Source organism: Perognathus longimembris, chromosome 1 (assembly GCF_023159225.1).
Source record: "Perognathus longimembris pacificus isolate PPM17 chromosome 1, ASM2315922v1, whole genome shotgun sequence".
Taxonomy (NCBI): Eukaryota; Metazoa; Chordata; class Mammalia; order Rodentia; family Heteromyidae; genus Perognathus; species Perognathus longimembris.
In genome coordinates this window covers 71,591,614-71,606,617 of record NC_063161.1, presented here as the reverse complement: position 1 = coordinate 71,606,617, position 15,004 = coordinate 71,591,614, and the positions used below count along the sequence as shown (strand labels likewise).

At 56.5% G+C, this 15,004-nt stretch overlaps 1 protein-coding gene across 12 annotated transcripts in view; it reads right to left on the bottom strand.

Moving 5' to 3' along the window:
- Window positions 1-14,281, bottom strand: part of Cux1 (cut like homeobox 1) — a 248,132-nt gene extending 233,851 nt beyond the window's left edge. For 5 of the 12 annotated variants that reach the window (XM_048368665.1, XM_048368693.1, XM_048368722.1 and 2 more), the window contains exon 1: window positions 14,108-14,280. In XM_048368665.1, the coding sequence (XP_048224622.1) occupies window positions 14,108-14,170 (63 nt within the window). In that variant the 5' untranslated portion in view covers window positions 14,171-14,280. Of the gene's footprint in view, window positions 1-14,107 lie in introns of all 12 variants that reach the window. The other 7 variants (XM_048368683.1, XM_048368728.1, XM_048368734.1 and 4 more) reach the window with 4 other exon arrangements.
- Window positions 14,282-15,004: the final 723 nt, after the last annotated feature.

Here is a 15,004-nt window from a genome sequence, read left to right as displayed (position 1 = left end):
GAGGGGCCGACTCCAGTGTGCAGATGCTTTGCGGCAGGCAGGTGGGCCTGTGGTGGGATGGGTGCACCACACAGCCCTCTCTGCTTTGCACTCACGGCAAGGGTGCCATGAGCAGGCACCAGGACTGTGGACATCCCCGCTCCAGGGCTGTGAGAGCTGATCACACGTGGTTTATGCCCTGCAGGACCTGTCATGGCCTTGGTGGGAAAGTGACAGGGAGCAAAGAGGACAAAAAGTGTGATGAGAAAAGAACAGGGTTTGTAACACCAGGCCAAAATGAAAGCCTGCTATCAGCTAGCCCTGTGCACACACACACACCTGACCAGGAGTGAAGGCACACGCTGTGAGAATGCAGAGAGGACTGGAGATGGGACTCGACACAGAAGGCAAGTGAAGGTCTCAATGTGAGTGTGCACACCCGTGTGCACACTTGCATGTGCACACACATACACGCACATGAACACCATGAAAGGCACAAGGGGGGAGGGAGTTGAGTTTTCTTGCCCTTATGCAGAAATAGTAATAGGAAATTCCTTACAATCTGGTGTGCGCACAGCGGGGGACGGGGGGGGTTCTTTCTCTGTTCCAGTATTTTTCAGGGAACCTCTGGGCTGACCTCAGACTGTAATCCTCCTACCTATGCCTCCCAAGTGGCTGAGATTATGGGCTTGTGCCACCAGTCCCCGTTTCTGTCCCTGAAGGAGGGAAAATGACACACCTACTCAAACTGACAGCCTCATAGACAGACACACACAGCTAGAAACAGATTTGCGATTTGGCTGTAACTTATGGAACCTGCCAATTTCATTCACAATTTACACCAGCTTCTAATTATACTTAACTGAATATTAACCATTCTAATTGCTGAATGTTTCGTTGGCGTGAGCTGAAGTATTGGGGGACATCTGGTTTGTAAATGGGACTCTGCTGCCAATAGTGAAGAACCAAGACCAGCCCCCACGTGGCCCCTCCAGGACCCGACGTCCCAGAACACTCCTCCAGTGGCACCGAGCCAGAGCCAGGAACCTCCCTGCATCTGGGCTGTGACTGCAGCACCTCGGCTCAGCTCACAGGCTTTCTTTTTCCCTGATGCAAGAAACTCAAGTCCCACGCAGGCCTGGGGCAGGCCTCTGCTTTGCTGAGAGGCCCAGAGCCAGGGAGTGCCATCCTCCATCACCCCGCTTCCCCTCCTCGCCGCACTTCGTCTGGAGCCTAGGGGCTCGTGAGAGGGTAGAGCTGGACCTGGAAGCCACAGGCAGAAACTGGCTTCCCCAGCCAAAGCCAAGCAAGGTACCCTCCACCCAGGAGCCAGTGCCGGCCACAGGACAAAGCACACATGCAGGAGGAACCTTGTGGCCCATAGCTACAGAAGCCCTGTGCCTGAGTGGCCGTGACGTGGCCACAGAGGCCCTGTGTCTGAGTGGCTGTGGTAGCCCGTGGTAGCAGAGGCCCATGCCAGCAGATGCACACCCCCCCCTGCACACCTGACTGGCCACCAGGTATCACTATAATTAGTCACTGTAATTGAAGCTGAATACAATTAATTACATAATTTTGAAGTGTTCAAGTTTAATTCCATTAGAATGACATCATGAAACGCAGGAATTACCAAGGATTACTGACAGAACGCAAATGGAAACGAATGGGGAACGCCAGGCTGACTCCTGGCGCACCTATGAGTCACGCTCAGTCCTGGGGCTTGGGGCCGCCCCCCTACCCCCCACCCCCGCCACCTATTTTTAACCAACCAGGGGGATCTGGCCAGGTTAAGGGTGCAGGAGCCCAGCTCTCGAAATGTGGGCACCCAGTACCCCAACACCAAGGACAATGGCCTGCTGGAGGGTCGGGGCCGATGGGGACACAGAAGACAAGCTGTGGTGCTGCTCCCAGCCTGTTTCACAGGCACCAATGGCAGCCTGTTAAAATGTCTCTCACCTGCCCCATTTCTGCTGGACCTCCCAGACCTCCCCCAGAATGCCAAGGCCAGCCCTGGTGCACCCACTGTGCATAACCGCCGGCCAGATGTCCCTGCCCCTCTCCACCTCCTGTGGGACTTCTGAAAGGACCCCACTGGACAGGACTCGGTCCTGAATGTCTCTGTTCCTCTTCCATTTAGGAGCCAGTACTTCTCAGAGCTGTGTCAGAGGCAGGGGGAGGGGGGTGGTAAGGGCATTCTGCTGGTCCACAGACCCTGGTTCTTCTACCATGCAGCCTGCTCATTCCTGGCTCTTTGTTTTTGGTCTCCTGTGTGACTCCAGGAGAGGCAGGGCGCCCCAACCAGCACTCGAGATAAAATGGAGTGAGAGGCTGAGTCCCTCTTTCCAAATCCTCCCAGCCAGTCCCAGGCTGGCACTTGATCTCTCTGGCCCACTGGTGCCCTAGGGGTGACAGCAGGACCTAGGCCAGCTCAACAGTGAGTAGATAAGGGACCCCAACACCAGATAACAACGGATGTGCCTCCCCAAACAAAACAGCAGTATCACCAAATCCATTCCATTATCTCCCAGACCGGTGAAGGTTTTTGTGTGTTTCCCCTCTACCTTTACACGGTCCTGACATAGCAAACCACACAAGAGCAAAGCCTGCAAACGGGAAGTTGTCTGAATCTGGAGTTGCCTGAATGCTAGGGTTACCTATGAGAGTCTTGAGATGCAGGGCCGTCACCATGTGGGGTTCAGTCAGGACGGAACCCCGTGCCCCTCCTGAAGTCCCTCCCGCGTCACGCGGCGCCGCCTGCCTGCCTGCCTGCCTGGGCCTGTCCAGTGCCGCCTGTCAGCAGGGATTGAGGCTCTGGTGGCAGCCGGACTGCACAGGAAAGTGGGGGTCAGGAGACAAGGCAGCCTGCCCACCAGGCCTGCAGCTCCACGATGGTTCTCTCCCACCTGACTCAGTTTCTCCAACTCTTCCAACAGATTTGCTTATGCATAGACAGGGCGTGGAGGCCACTGGCAAGGTGGTGAATGCTCCTTTCAGCCCAGCCATCACTGCACCCCAGACACGGAAGGAGGCTGGCTGGAGGCTGTGGCCCTGGGCCCAGGATGTGGAGGCGGGATTCTCTCTCCTTGGGGTGAGGCTAAAGACTCAGGCCAGAGAAGCCAGAGCCCCCATAGAGCACCCCTGGGTGTCCTCCACCCTGGCCCCACGGCAACTGCTCAGAAGCCCCCTTACTTCAGGAACCCCGAACAGTCGTGCTCTGAGCCCCCTGTGGCCTCCTATCCCGTCTCTCCTGAGCAGGAGCTGAGGCTCCTCCTGGGGCTTTGTGTGGGCACACGAAATAAACCAGGAGCATAAGCCAAGTCTGGCCCATGTCCCTCAATATCACCAGCTACACAATGCTACAATGAAGGTCCTTCTTCCAGTGGACCTTCAAGTTAACAAACTGTGTGTGCATGTGTGTATATGCATGTGTGCATGTATGTATGAGTGCATGTGTGTATGTATATGTATGTGTATGTGTGGGTGTGCATGCATGTATAGGTATATGTTTGTGTGTGCTTGTGTGCATGTGAGTATGCATGTAGGTGTATGTGGATGCATGTGTGGATGTATACACACATGTGTGTATATGTATGTTTGTATGCCTGTGCTTATGTGAGTGTATAAGCATGTGTGTCTTCATGCATGTATGTTTATAGGTATGTCTGTGTGTGCATGTGTTTGTGTATACATGTGGTGTAGTTGTGTGTATGTGTGTGCAGGTGTTAGATCTTTACTTACCCACCTCCAACAAATGCAAATTTCTCAAGGACCAATCAAACCCCAAACAGAAGCCTCCACAGGCTTCAAACTCGGGGAAGCGCAGTGGTGAAGACAAATCCCAGGTCTCATCTCTGCAACCTCAGCACCAGCCTCTTCCCAGGGACCCCAGCAGGAACTCCTAGCCGCGCCACACCCCTCACACCCCCACAGGTGCACAGCATGGTGGGGCATCCCCCCATCCCTCCAGCAGCAGCCCCCCCTGGGGCTGGCTTCCAGGTCCCTGCTCCTCCAGGGCCTGCACTTCCCCAAACCATGCAAAAACTGTGCAGCATCCAGACAATGACGTCACCCCCAAAAATACCCCAGGTACTTTCTTGGACTAAAAGAGGCAGCAAACACAGGCAGATTCACGATTGCGCACCAGGCCCGCGGCAGGGCTGGGGGTTGGGGGGCTAACAGCCATGAGGGACATGACCTCCAAGAAGGTGGACAGTAACTCCTAGCACTCCTGCCTGACACAGGCCTTCACTCCATGAGGGGCATTCTCAAGTCCAGACTAGAAACTTCCTCCCATCAGGCTGCAAGCGGATTCAGAAAACTAACCTCAGGCAAAGAGCGGCTCTGTGCAGCTCTATCTTAATGTGGATTTTCATGAATGCAATGTACATTTTAAGCAACACCTACAGAGAGAATCTAGTGCATGGGAATAAAAGTGGGACACGTGTGTCGGTGATCGCCCTCCCTAGCACACATGGACAACCCATGTAGGGCTGCATGGAGCTCCATGCAGCACTTACCTGGCAACACGGCCCAGGTTCCACACTCAGCACCATCAAAATAGAAACTAAATAATTTCAATTCCTGAGTCTACATCACACAGAAGTCCTGCCCCGTGCCAAGGGAAACTGAGGGCAAACACCTGCCGCTGTGGTGCTGTGGTGCTGTGGGTGCTGTGGTTCTGTGGGTGCTGTGGTGCTGTGGCACTGTGGTGCTGTGATTCTGTGGGTGCTGTGATGCTGTGGTGCTGTGGGTGCTGTGGTTCTGTGGGTGCTGTGGGGCTGTGAGCACTGTGGGTGCTGCAGGTTCTGTGGGTGCTGTGGTTCTGTGGGTGCTGTGGCGCTGTGTGCTGTGGTTCTGTGGGTGCTGTGAGTGCTGTGGGCATTGCGGGCGCTGCAGGTTCTGTGGGTGCTGTGGTGCTGTGGGTGCGGTGGTGCTGTGGGTGCTGTGGTTCTGTGGCGCTGTGAGTGCTGTGCTTCTGTGGGTGCTGTGGTGTTGTAGTTCTGTGGGTGCTGTGGTCACTGCGGGTGCTGTGGGCACTGTGGGCACTGTGGTGCTGTGCTTCTGTGGGTGCTGTGGGCACTATGGTTCTGTGGTACTGTGGTTGCTGTGGGCACTATGGTTCTGTGGTGCTGTGGTTCTGTGGGTGCTGTGGTTCTGTGGGTGCTGTGGTGCTGTGGGTGCTGTGGGTACTGTGGTTCTGTGGTCCTGTGGGTACTATGGTTCTATGGGTGCTGTGGTGCTGTGCTTCTGTGGGTGCTGTGGGCACTATGGTGCTGTGGTGCTGTGGGTGCTGTGGTGCTGTGCTTCTATGGGTGCTGTGGTGCTGTGGGTGCTGTGGGTGCTATGGTTCTGTGGGTGCTGTGGGCACTGCAGTGCTGTGGTGCTGTGGGTGCTACGGTTCTGTGGGTGCTGTGGGCACTGCAGTGCTGTGGTGCTGTGGGTGCTATGGTGCTGTGGTTCTGGGGGTACTATACTTCTGTGGGTGCTGTGGTTCTGTGGGTGCTATGGTTCTGTGGGTGCTGTGGACACTGCAGTGCTGTGGTGCTGTGGGTGCTATGGTGCTGTGGTTCTGGGGGTACTATACTTCTGTGGGTGCTGTGGTTCTGTGGGTGCTGTGGGCACTGCAGTGCTATGGTTCTGTGGGTGCTTTTGGGCACTGTGTTGCTGTATGCTGTTAGCAGAAGCTGACAGAGAACCCAGAGTGTGGGGGCCCAGGAGACCCCCAGACACTTTACAATGCTTCTGCAGAGTTCAGCTCCACACCCCAGGGCCCTGTGTCCACATCCTTCCTGCAGCCCCCTCCTGGCCTCCTCCAGGCAGGAAGCACGGAATGAAGGAAGAAAGGAATGGGTGAAACAGGGCACCGAGAGACCACCCCAAAATGAGCTCAATTCTGGGGTTGGGTTGTTCTTGCTGAGACCTACTAGCATCTGTCTCCAGCCTGAGGAACACAGACAAGCTCCACTCATGCCAGAGCAAACCACTGCAGGTGTCACGTGGGGAAACTGGTGCATGGGAGGATGTGCAATGGATGATGACAACTGAAACACAAGGAGCCCAGGCAGCCATCATGTGCACTAGCAACAGCTTGGGTCATACACGTACATGTAAAAAAAAAAAAATCTCCCTTTAAGATGGTAGTGTAATTACATAGCAGCTCAGAGCCATGGAAAGCCATCACAGGCCACTTGCAGCGCCCTGACAATGACCTTCAACCACAGCTAGCAGCACCTTCCTTTCCCAGCCCCACGTCAAGGCTGACAAGCTGAGGTGGGGTGCCAGGCCTGAGGGCCAGGCACCACATCTGCGTGGCACAGCTCACCACAGCACCCAGCCATGCCACAGGCCCTCCGTCCTCCAGGCCACCTGCAAGAGGCGCCCTGGCTTCCAGCCCTGCCCTGGGCACCACACACACCTGCCATGCAGGAGACTCCAGCATGAAGCTGTGTCATCCGTGGCAAGCCCACACGACACTGAGGACATGAAAGCAGGCACAGAGTGTGGTTGTTCTGTGGGCAACATGGGGGTCCTGCTCGCAAGCTCTGTGCTGCAGGAGTCAGCATGCAGGATGAAGCAGTCGTCATGCTCGGGCGCTATGCTGCTCCCACATCGCCATCCCACAACTGGCGAGGGACACAGAGCCTGGCCCCTTCCACGCAGACGTCCACGCTGCTGCTGAGGACAGCACACAGCTGCCCCGGCCTCAGGTCTGGGTCAATCACCATGGTGAGAAACAGAAAATAAAGAAGGCATTTCACCATTCTCTGCCACACCTTTCAGAATGATTCAAAAGCAGAGATAGGAGCAGCAGAGCCTTCCTATTTCCAAGGGGGAACCCCAAGTTTCTTCCAAGACTCAGAGAGAGAGAGGGGGAAGGGAGAGAGAGGGAGGGAGGGGGGAGAGAGAGAGAGAGAAAGAGAGAGAGAGGAGCTGAATGTTAAATTCCCTCCAGTGAAGGCTTTAACTTTCATTTACACTGTATCTTTCTTCCAAGAATCCCCAAAAAACATGGTATTCCATAAATACTTATTCTAAAAAAACCAAACAAACAAACAACAACAAGCTGGAATGACGGCAGCTTAGGGAAGAGGACAGGCTTGGCGGGGCAGGGATAGCAGGTGGAGGTGACAGCAGGAACTGGGGCTGTGGCGGCTCCCCGCCCTTCCTCCCAACGCCCTTGGGCTCTCACAGCCAGAGCTTAGTAACTTTTATCAGATCATTCTGACCTAATTATTTTTTTCCGCAGTGCCAGTCCTAGGGCTTGAACTCAGGGCCTGGATGCCATCCCTGAGCTGCTGTGCTCAAAACTCGCATACCACTTGAGCCACAGCTCCACTTTTGGCTTTTTTGGTGGTAACCTGGGAGTTAAGAATCTCACAGACGCTTCCTGCCCACGCTGGCTTTGAAGTGAGATCCTCAGATCTCAGTCTCCTGAGTAGCTAGGATGACAGGTGTGAACCAACTCTAAATACTATTTTCTAAAGACAGTGCTGAAAGAAAAAACAAAGAAATTCACAGGTCAAACCAACAACTGAATAAAGGTAACCAAAAAACAAGTTCTTATACTTTTTGGCCTTAAGATGATAAAACTATGCTAGAGAATAAAAATAAAGGCTACTTTTTTTCTTAAGGAAGAAAGACAATATCAAAGGTTAAAAATAAAGACTAGCGGGGCTGGGGATATAGCCTACTGGCAAGAGTGCCTGCCTCGGATACATGAGGCCCTAGGTTCGATTCCCCAGCACCACATATACAGAAAACGGCCAGAAGCGGCGCTGTGGCTCAAGTGGCAGAGTGCTAGCCTTGAGCGGGAAGAAGCCAGGGACAGTGCTCAGGCCCTGAGTCCAAGGCCCAGGACTGGCCAAAAAAAAATAAAAAAAATAATAATAAAGACTAGCTTGCTATCTTGCGTGGAGAGAAGCAAAGGGAAGCAACTTTTGAGCTGCACTTGATTTGATTTTTTTCATATGCTGCAGTGGACAGGATCTGAGCTTTGACATCTACCAAAGAAAAAACAAAAAACAGTCAACACCCAAATAAATCTTTAATGACAGAAAGAACAGCAGCCTACTTCTCCCAATTTCGCAATCTTTGCTTAAGAAAGAACCAATTTGTCCACTCGGTTTTTTTCCCCCCTTATTCAAACTCAAAACACCCCACAACCACCGATGAGTTTTAAAGGAAAAAAAAAATGTTAACTGCATTTTCTTAGAGAACAAGTAGGGCCAGGCCGAAAGCCTTCTGGTAGGAGGGGGCAGCACCCCGCCTGCACCCTCAAGGAAAGGAGCAGGAGGCGCAGTTCAGAGTCCAAGCTTGCCACGGCTGCCTGTACCAACTGCACAAATTCAGCAGTGAGGGCACCAGGCCTGTGGGAGGCAGGATGGGCCGCAGGGTGCAGAGGTGCGGCCCTCTGGCTGCGTTTCCCCATGGCTCAGCACACACCTTCAGGGAAGGAAGCCGGCACTGGGTTTCACCCAGTGAGGACCGCCTCCTACCTGGCTGTGGGCTCCTGCTCTGCAGTGAGCACAGGCCTGGGGAAGCAGGCCTGGAAGCTATGAGGAACCCCACCAATTCTTCCTGGGGGTCCCACAACCCTGTAGCCACAGAACTGGCCAAGTTTTCCATTAAAAGAAAGAAAGAAAACCCTGGGTGGAGGGCTTCCTATACTAGGAAAAACCTTCACCCCAACAAAGCCATTGGCCACCTCTCTTCTGGGTGCTAACATCATGCTACTGGAATTTCATTACAGCAAGAGCGAGAGAAGTATTTTTATCAGAGAGCTGTTTACTTTTTAAAGGAAGGGTTCTTGATGGGGATAGTAACAAATTCCATCAGATATCATTCAAAAAAGTTAATTCTCCTCATCACACCCTTTAGCTGTGTCCTGCGAGTGAGGTGACTACGGGGCAGCCGAGGGTGAGGTGCTAGCCTAGGTGCTTCCGGGCCCCTTCCAGTGTGGAACTGATGGGGCTGGCAGCTCAGGTGCCCCTCCATTCCGGCTCATTTCCTGGGGGTCAGCCCCTCCCGTGGGAAGCAGGCGGAGACAGAATGGCCAACCACAGCTCTCCTGGAAACCACCACCGCCATCACCACCTCGCACACCAACCAGAACTTGCTCTGCCACACACAGCAAGGCAGGGCTGCCACTGCTCTTCAACAGTGAAAAGCAGAACAGGAAAATATGCCCGAGACAATTCTAGGGGCCTGTCATTACTCTTTCACTGAACCCTGGCCCTAGAACCAAGCGAGCATGTTTTGGTTGGGAAGAGGGCTTCTGAAATGGACAACTTTTAGGGGAAGTTAACTGCTTTCCAGAGCCCTAAGCCCTCACCAGGGTATAATAAGATATCCCTACGCACTCGGGCCAATAAATGCTTATTAAATCAGAAGTCACAAACCAAGTCACAACTTCTTTGCTATAAAAGCCATATGATAATGCCAATAATACATTGCCAGCCTAATTATGCCAGCAGAGCTCCTCTTCATCCATTCTCTGCACACACACACAATTCTCGCCATTACGGCTGGGCATTCACCGGCATCCATTTCTCAAAGTGCCCAGTGGGTCAGGGAAGGCCAGGTAAACAAGTGCGGAGCAGCGAGAGGCCTGGACATCGACCAAAAGGGGTAGCCACAAGTTGCAAGTGTCCCTGGGCTTGGCCAGTCAGGCTCAGCTACAAGATTCCAAGAATTCCACCTGTTTTCAATTAGATACCAGAATTGCTTGAGTGTTTAAAGTACTTTCACTTGCTACTTATACACAGCAATTCTTCCGGGGTTTTTGACCATTTTAAATATGTTAAAATGAGATTAAAGGTCTGGTTTTAAACAGAGGCAGAGAAATTTCAGTTGAAACCCAAACTATCTTTCTCCAGCGATAACACAGCTTCAGACAAAATAAAAGCCAACAGAGACAACATTTCTGCCTTTAACAATTGCTAATAAAAGTCAGACGTTTTGGTGGGGAAAGCAAAGTTACATATTAAATCATTCGAAATCAGGCTTAAATAATCCTGACAGAAACATCAGAATCACTTTTGCAGCAACTTTACAAACGGCACATCTTTCAGGCCAGCAAATACCCGAGTTCTAAAATAGGTGGAATTTATGTGATTCCAAAATCTAAGAGGACAAGGGAGGAAAACAAGCCTTGCTCGGCAGGATTTTTCCTGCATTGGATTTCTCCTAAAAAGTTTATAAGCCTTCCCCTAACAATTTCTCCTCCTTCGTTTCACTATGGAGCCGAAATAAATACAGATTTTTTTTTCCCTACCTAAAGCCTTTTTTCTTTTTCTTTTTAATGTACAGCCTGGGGAACAGTTCCAATCATCATGGGGGCGGGGGGTGGGAGAGAAGACGCAGGCACTCATGTCTGTGTCTGCCCAGCGTACACACATACACACACCCGGGCAGCTTTCTCTTCAATGAACAGCAACAGAGACTTTCAGGCAGCTGTTTTAAGGGCCCTGGGCCCCGGGGAAGCAGCAGGCAGCAGGCAGCAGGCAGCAGGTGAGCCCGGTCGGTTGGAAGAGGTGACTGCTGCACTGTATCCTTCCCAACTAGCAACATGAAAGACAGGGCTGAAATTGGAGATGCAGGCGAAAGGGTCTCGGGTGTCCCCAGCTGCAGCAGGAGTAGCAGCACTAACTTTGTCCCTGCTCTGACTTGCATCTTAGAAATTAAAAAAAAAAAAAAAAGTTTGGCCCAGGAAGAAAATTTAATCAACTGATAATGACTTTGTCCATTCCCAACCTCTAAGACACCCATATTAGAAAAACCCAGAAAAGAAAAACAGGAACATCAGCAATTTGGTTATTCAACTAGATGCAATATTTTAATTAAGATAATAGACTTAATACAAGAACAGTCTTGAGATAGTAACAAACACATTTCCATATCAGGAGAAAAAGGAAAAAAGAAAACAAGCAAGCAGAAGAAAGACCTGCCTTCTGACAAAACTGAAATTATTTTCTGCTCTAAGAGGACAACATTGTCTTTTGCAAGAAGATTTAAAGGGGAAGGAGGGTCACCAGGACAGGAAAGTGCAGAAAGGGGAGGGAAGGGCCAGCCCCAAATGTTCAGAGATCCCCAACACAAAGCAGAGCTGCATGAGTTTCTTCCAGAAAGTGTCTCTTTTCAAACATGTATTTAAACGATAAATTTATACAATGGTGAGGCTTTTTTATTTAAAAAAAAAAAGTCTGGTTTTTACAAGTCTGGGATAAGGTAAAAACTTGTTGAACTAGTCTTAGCAATGCCAAAGCACAGAAACTTCTATACTGCAAGCCTCAGGGACTAAAAAGGAAACAGGATAGAGGGAAATAGAGCTCAGTCTCCATAGCCCCCTCCCCATCCTGGGCACATTCACTCCAGATGCAGAAGCTCCTTGGGAAGCTGCAGAGCAAAGACTGGCCTGATCCCTCCGAGCCCTGTGCCCAGCAAAGCTGGGCTCAGCCTCAGGTGACAAAGGCAGGCCTACACTGCGCTGGCAGGCAACCGGACCTGAGGGAAAGGGGGGGGTCTGGAAAAACAAGCCCAGTCTGAACCTACTGAATTCTTGTTCCAACTGTAGTCTGACTGCCTCCCGGCTGACCAGCCAGCCCCTGGGAACAGACAGGTCACTCAACTAGATACAACTCAAAGGGCCTCCCCAGGCTCCAGAGGGAGAGGGAAAAAAAAAAACTGGTCTTGGCCTTGAACTTGAACTTTCCCATTCTATGTTTGATGTTTTTTAAACACTCAAATTCACCAGCTGCAGTGGGTCAGTCATAATCTACCACAAAAGATGCCTTCTGTAAAAAGAAGACTGAACAGAGAGCACGGGCTTTGGTTTTTGTTTTTAAGATCAATACCAAGTTCACTCATATAAACAGCAAGGGAAGCTTTCCTTGGCATCCACCAATCACAAGGTTAAATGTCCCCCAGATCCCCCAATCAATGAGGGGAGGGGAGCTATTTATACCACGTTTCTAAGACGCAACAATGCTCTAGAAACCAAATCTATTTTCTGGCAGGTCTGCCAGGAGACTTAAAAAAAGAAACTTCACTGATATTTAGTTAGGAAGGGGGGGGTGGGGAGGTGAAGGTTTGTCTCTTAAAACTCCACAACGGGTTTTACAGTAAGCACAGGAATTAAATTATGGCAAAAGGGAGCTATTTTTACTAAAACAGGGTAGACCAATTTATCAAAAAAAAAAAGGCATTCGGCTGTGTACATTACATTCAGGAATCTAATTTACGCAATAGACGCTTTGGAGTAATCTATTTTAGTCAATAAATACTCGAACTCCTTTTAAGTTTTAATCTTATCGGAAAGAACCTATTTTGCAGTCTCCTTCTTAGTTCTTCAGGTGGGCAAAGGCAAGGAGCAGGGGCCCACAACAGAAGTTGTCAGCCTGCACACGTGTGTGTGCCTGCGTGTGCGCGCGTGAGCGTGTGCATGGGCCCGGTGGGGATGGAGTCGCCTGCCCCTAAGTCGCCTGAGGGTCACTGTCACCGTCCACTGGGTTGGTGAAGTTGAGCCAGGCTCGTTCTCCGGGACCTCGACTGCCCTCCCCCGCCCCCCCCCCCCGCGCCCGTCCCCCCAAGCCCCTCAAGCTGTGCCCGCGGGCCACGGGGCCCCACGCCGGTCCCCACACCGCTCACCTTGAGCTGGGCTCCGGCCGCGCACTGCATCCACCCGGCCGGGTCCCGGGGCGGCCCGGGCGCCGCGATCGCCGAGCCGGCAGGCGCCGGGCGGACCCCAAGGGCGCGCAGCTCCTCCGGGACCAGGGCAGCCGGCGGGAACGCAGCCCGAGGGCGCGCCGGGGGTTCGGGCACCGCACGGGGACCCCGGCCCGGCTCGTCACCCGCTGCCGGGACTCCCCGGCCCGACAGAGCGTCACGGAGCAGACCGGCCGCGCGCTCCATGGCAGCGGCGGCCCCGCACAGGACGCGGGGCCCCGCACAGGACGCGGACCCCCGCGGCGGGACAGTGGGGGTCCCGGGGCGCTCGGCGACGCTCGCCGGGATCCGCCGCCCACAGGAAGCGCCTTCCGGCCGTTCGGCAGGGAGAGCGGCGCGGGGAAAGTTGGAGCCCCCGCCTCTCGCTCTCGCACCCGCACCCGCACCCGCGCCCGAGCCCGAGCCCGGGCCCGGGCGGTCCGGCCGCCGCGCTCCTCCGGTCCCGCGCGCCCAGCGTCCCCGCTACCAACCGCCAAGTTTCCCCAAAGCGCCCCCCGCGGGGTCCCTGGGGCACGGAGGACCCGACCCGCGCCGGGGCGCCGCACACAAAAGAGCGGGGCGGCTGCGGGGGCCGCGGGGACGACCGCCCCCCTCCCCTCCGCGGCGACCCCGGGCGGCCACTCGCCGGGGTCCGCGCGGGGTCCAGCCGGGCGCCGGGCCGGACGCCCCCGCCGCCAGCCGGGAGCCAGAGGCCCGGGCCCCGCCGCGGGGACGCAGAGCGCGGCCCCCCGCCGGTCGCCCGGCCGCCTGGCCGGAGCCGGGCCGCGCCGCCGCCGGTGGCCGCCCGCCGGTGGCCGCGCTGACCCTCCCGCCCGCCGGCGGCACCACAGCGCCACCAGCCCCGGCTCCACCGCGCCGCCGGCTCCTCCCGCGGAGCACGGCGCTTCACCCCCGCCGCAACTCCCCACAAACTTTCCCGGGGAATACGGCGGGCCGGGGGGCGCGGGCGCGCGGGAGGAGCCGCCGCCGGAGCCGCAGCCCCCGGCCCCGCGCCCGCCGCCGCCCCGCGCCCCCCTCCCGCCGCGCGCGCCCCGGGGCCGCCGCACCCCCCCCCCGCCCCGGTCCCGCGGGCGGCAGCGCCGGCGGCGGCGGCGCAGGGCCTGGGGGGGCGCCCGGGGTGGCGGCGGACACCGGGGGGCAGCGGCGGCGGCGGCGGCCCCGGCGCCATCTTGGGCTGATCGATGAATTGAACAAAGAGGATCAATTTCCGATCAAGCGGGTTATCAATGGGGGGAGCGGGGAGCGCGAGGGACTCGTCCCCGACCCGGCCCCGCGGCGCCCGGCACCCCCACCTCCCCGCCGCCGCGGCCCCCCGGCGGCCCGGCGGTCCCGGGGTCCGCGGGAGAGGCCGCGGCCGCCCGCAGCCCCCGGCCCCGGGCGCGAGGCGGGCGCGGAGAAGCCTGACCTGCAGCTGCTGTAAATCAAAGCGCTTCCAATATTGAAACATCGATCCCACATTGGCCGCCATCTTGAGACATATTGAGACGGAGTGAGCGGCTGATAGCGAGGGGGCTGGAGTTCAGAGCCGCCAGGCGGCGGCGGCGGGCGGCGCCAAAACCCGGCCTGGAGCCGGCGGCCGCCGCAGCCACGGCGGACGCGGACTCCGCCTCCTCCGCCTCCCGGCGCCGCCGCCGCCGCCGCCGCCGCGAGCCCCGGCCGCCCGCCCGCCCACCTCGCCACGGCCGCCGGGGTCGCAGCCGGGGGCGCGGCCGCCTCCCGCCGGCCCCGCGCGGCCCCCGCCCCGCGCGCCTCCCCCCGGACGCGGGCCCCCGGACGCGCGACCCCCGCCCGCCCGCCTGCTCGCCCGCCAGCTCGCCTTGGCGCGGCCGGCTTGGGCCCGGCCCCGAGGGGGCGCTGCGGGGCCGGCGGAGGCCGCGGGCTCGGGGCCGCTCACCTGGGGCGCGGACGGGTGGGGTGGAGGGCGGAGGGTCGCAATGGCTGGCGCCCGTGAACCGTGGGCCGCGCGTCCTGGGAGCGGGGCGCGCGGAGGAGCCGCGACCACCTGCTCCGACCCCGACCCCACGGCAGCCGCGCGCGTGCGGGGCGCGCGAGGACGCGGACGACGACGCGGCCCCCTCCCCTCCCGCCCCGCCCCGGGGACCCGGGGTAACGGCGGGGCTGGGCGCGGGGCCCCGCGCGCGCGCCGTCCCGGCCTGGACCGCCCGAGACAGTCGTGCCCCACGTCCGTGTCACTCCCCCCCCCCCGTGTGACTTCCGCGATAAACTTCCCGAGCTCCGGACGGACCCAAACCCGGGCCAAGTGTGGGGGCGCGGGGGGCGCGCTCAGAGCGGGGCGCCGTCC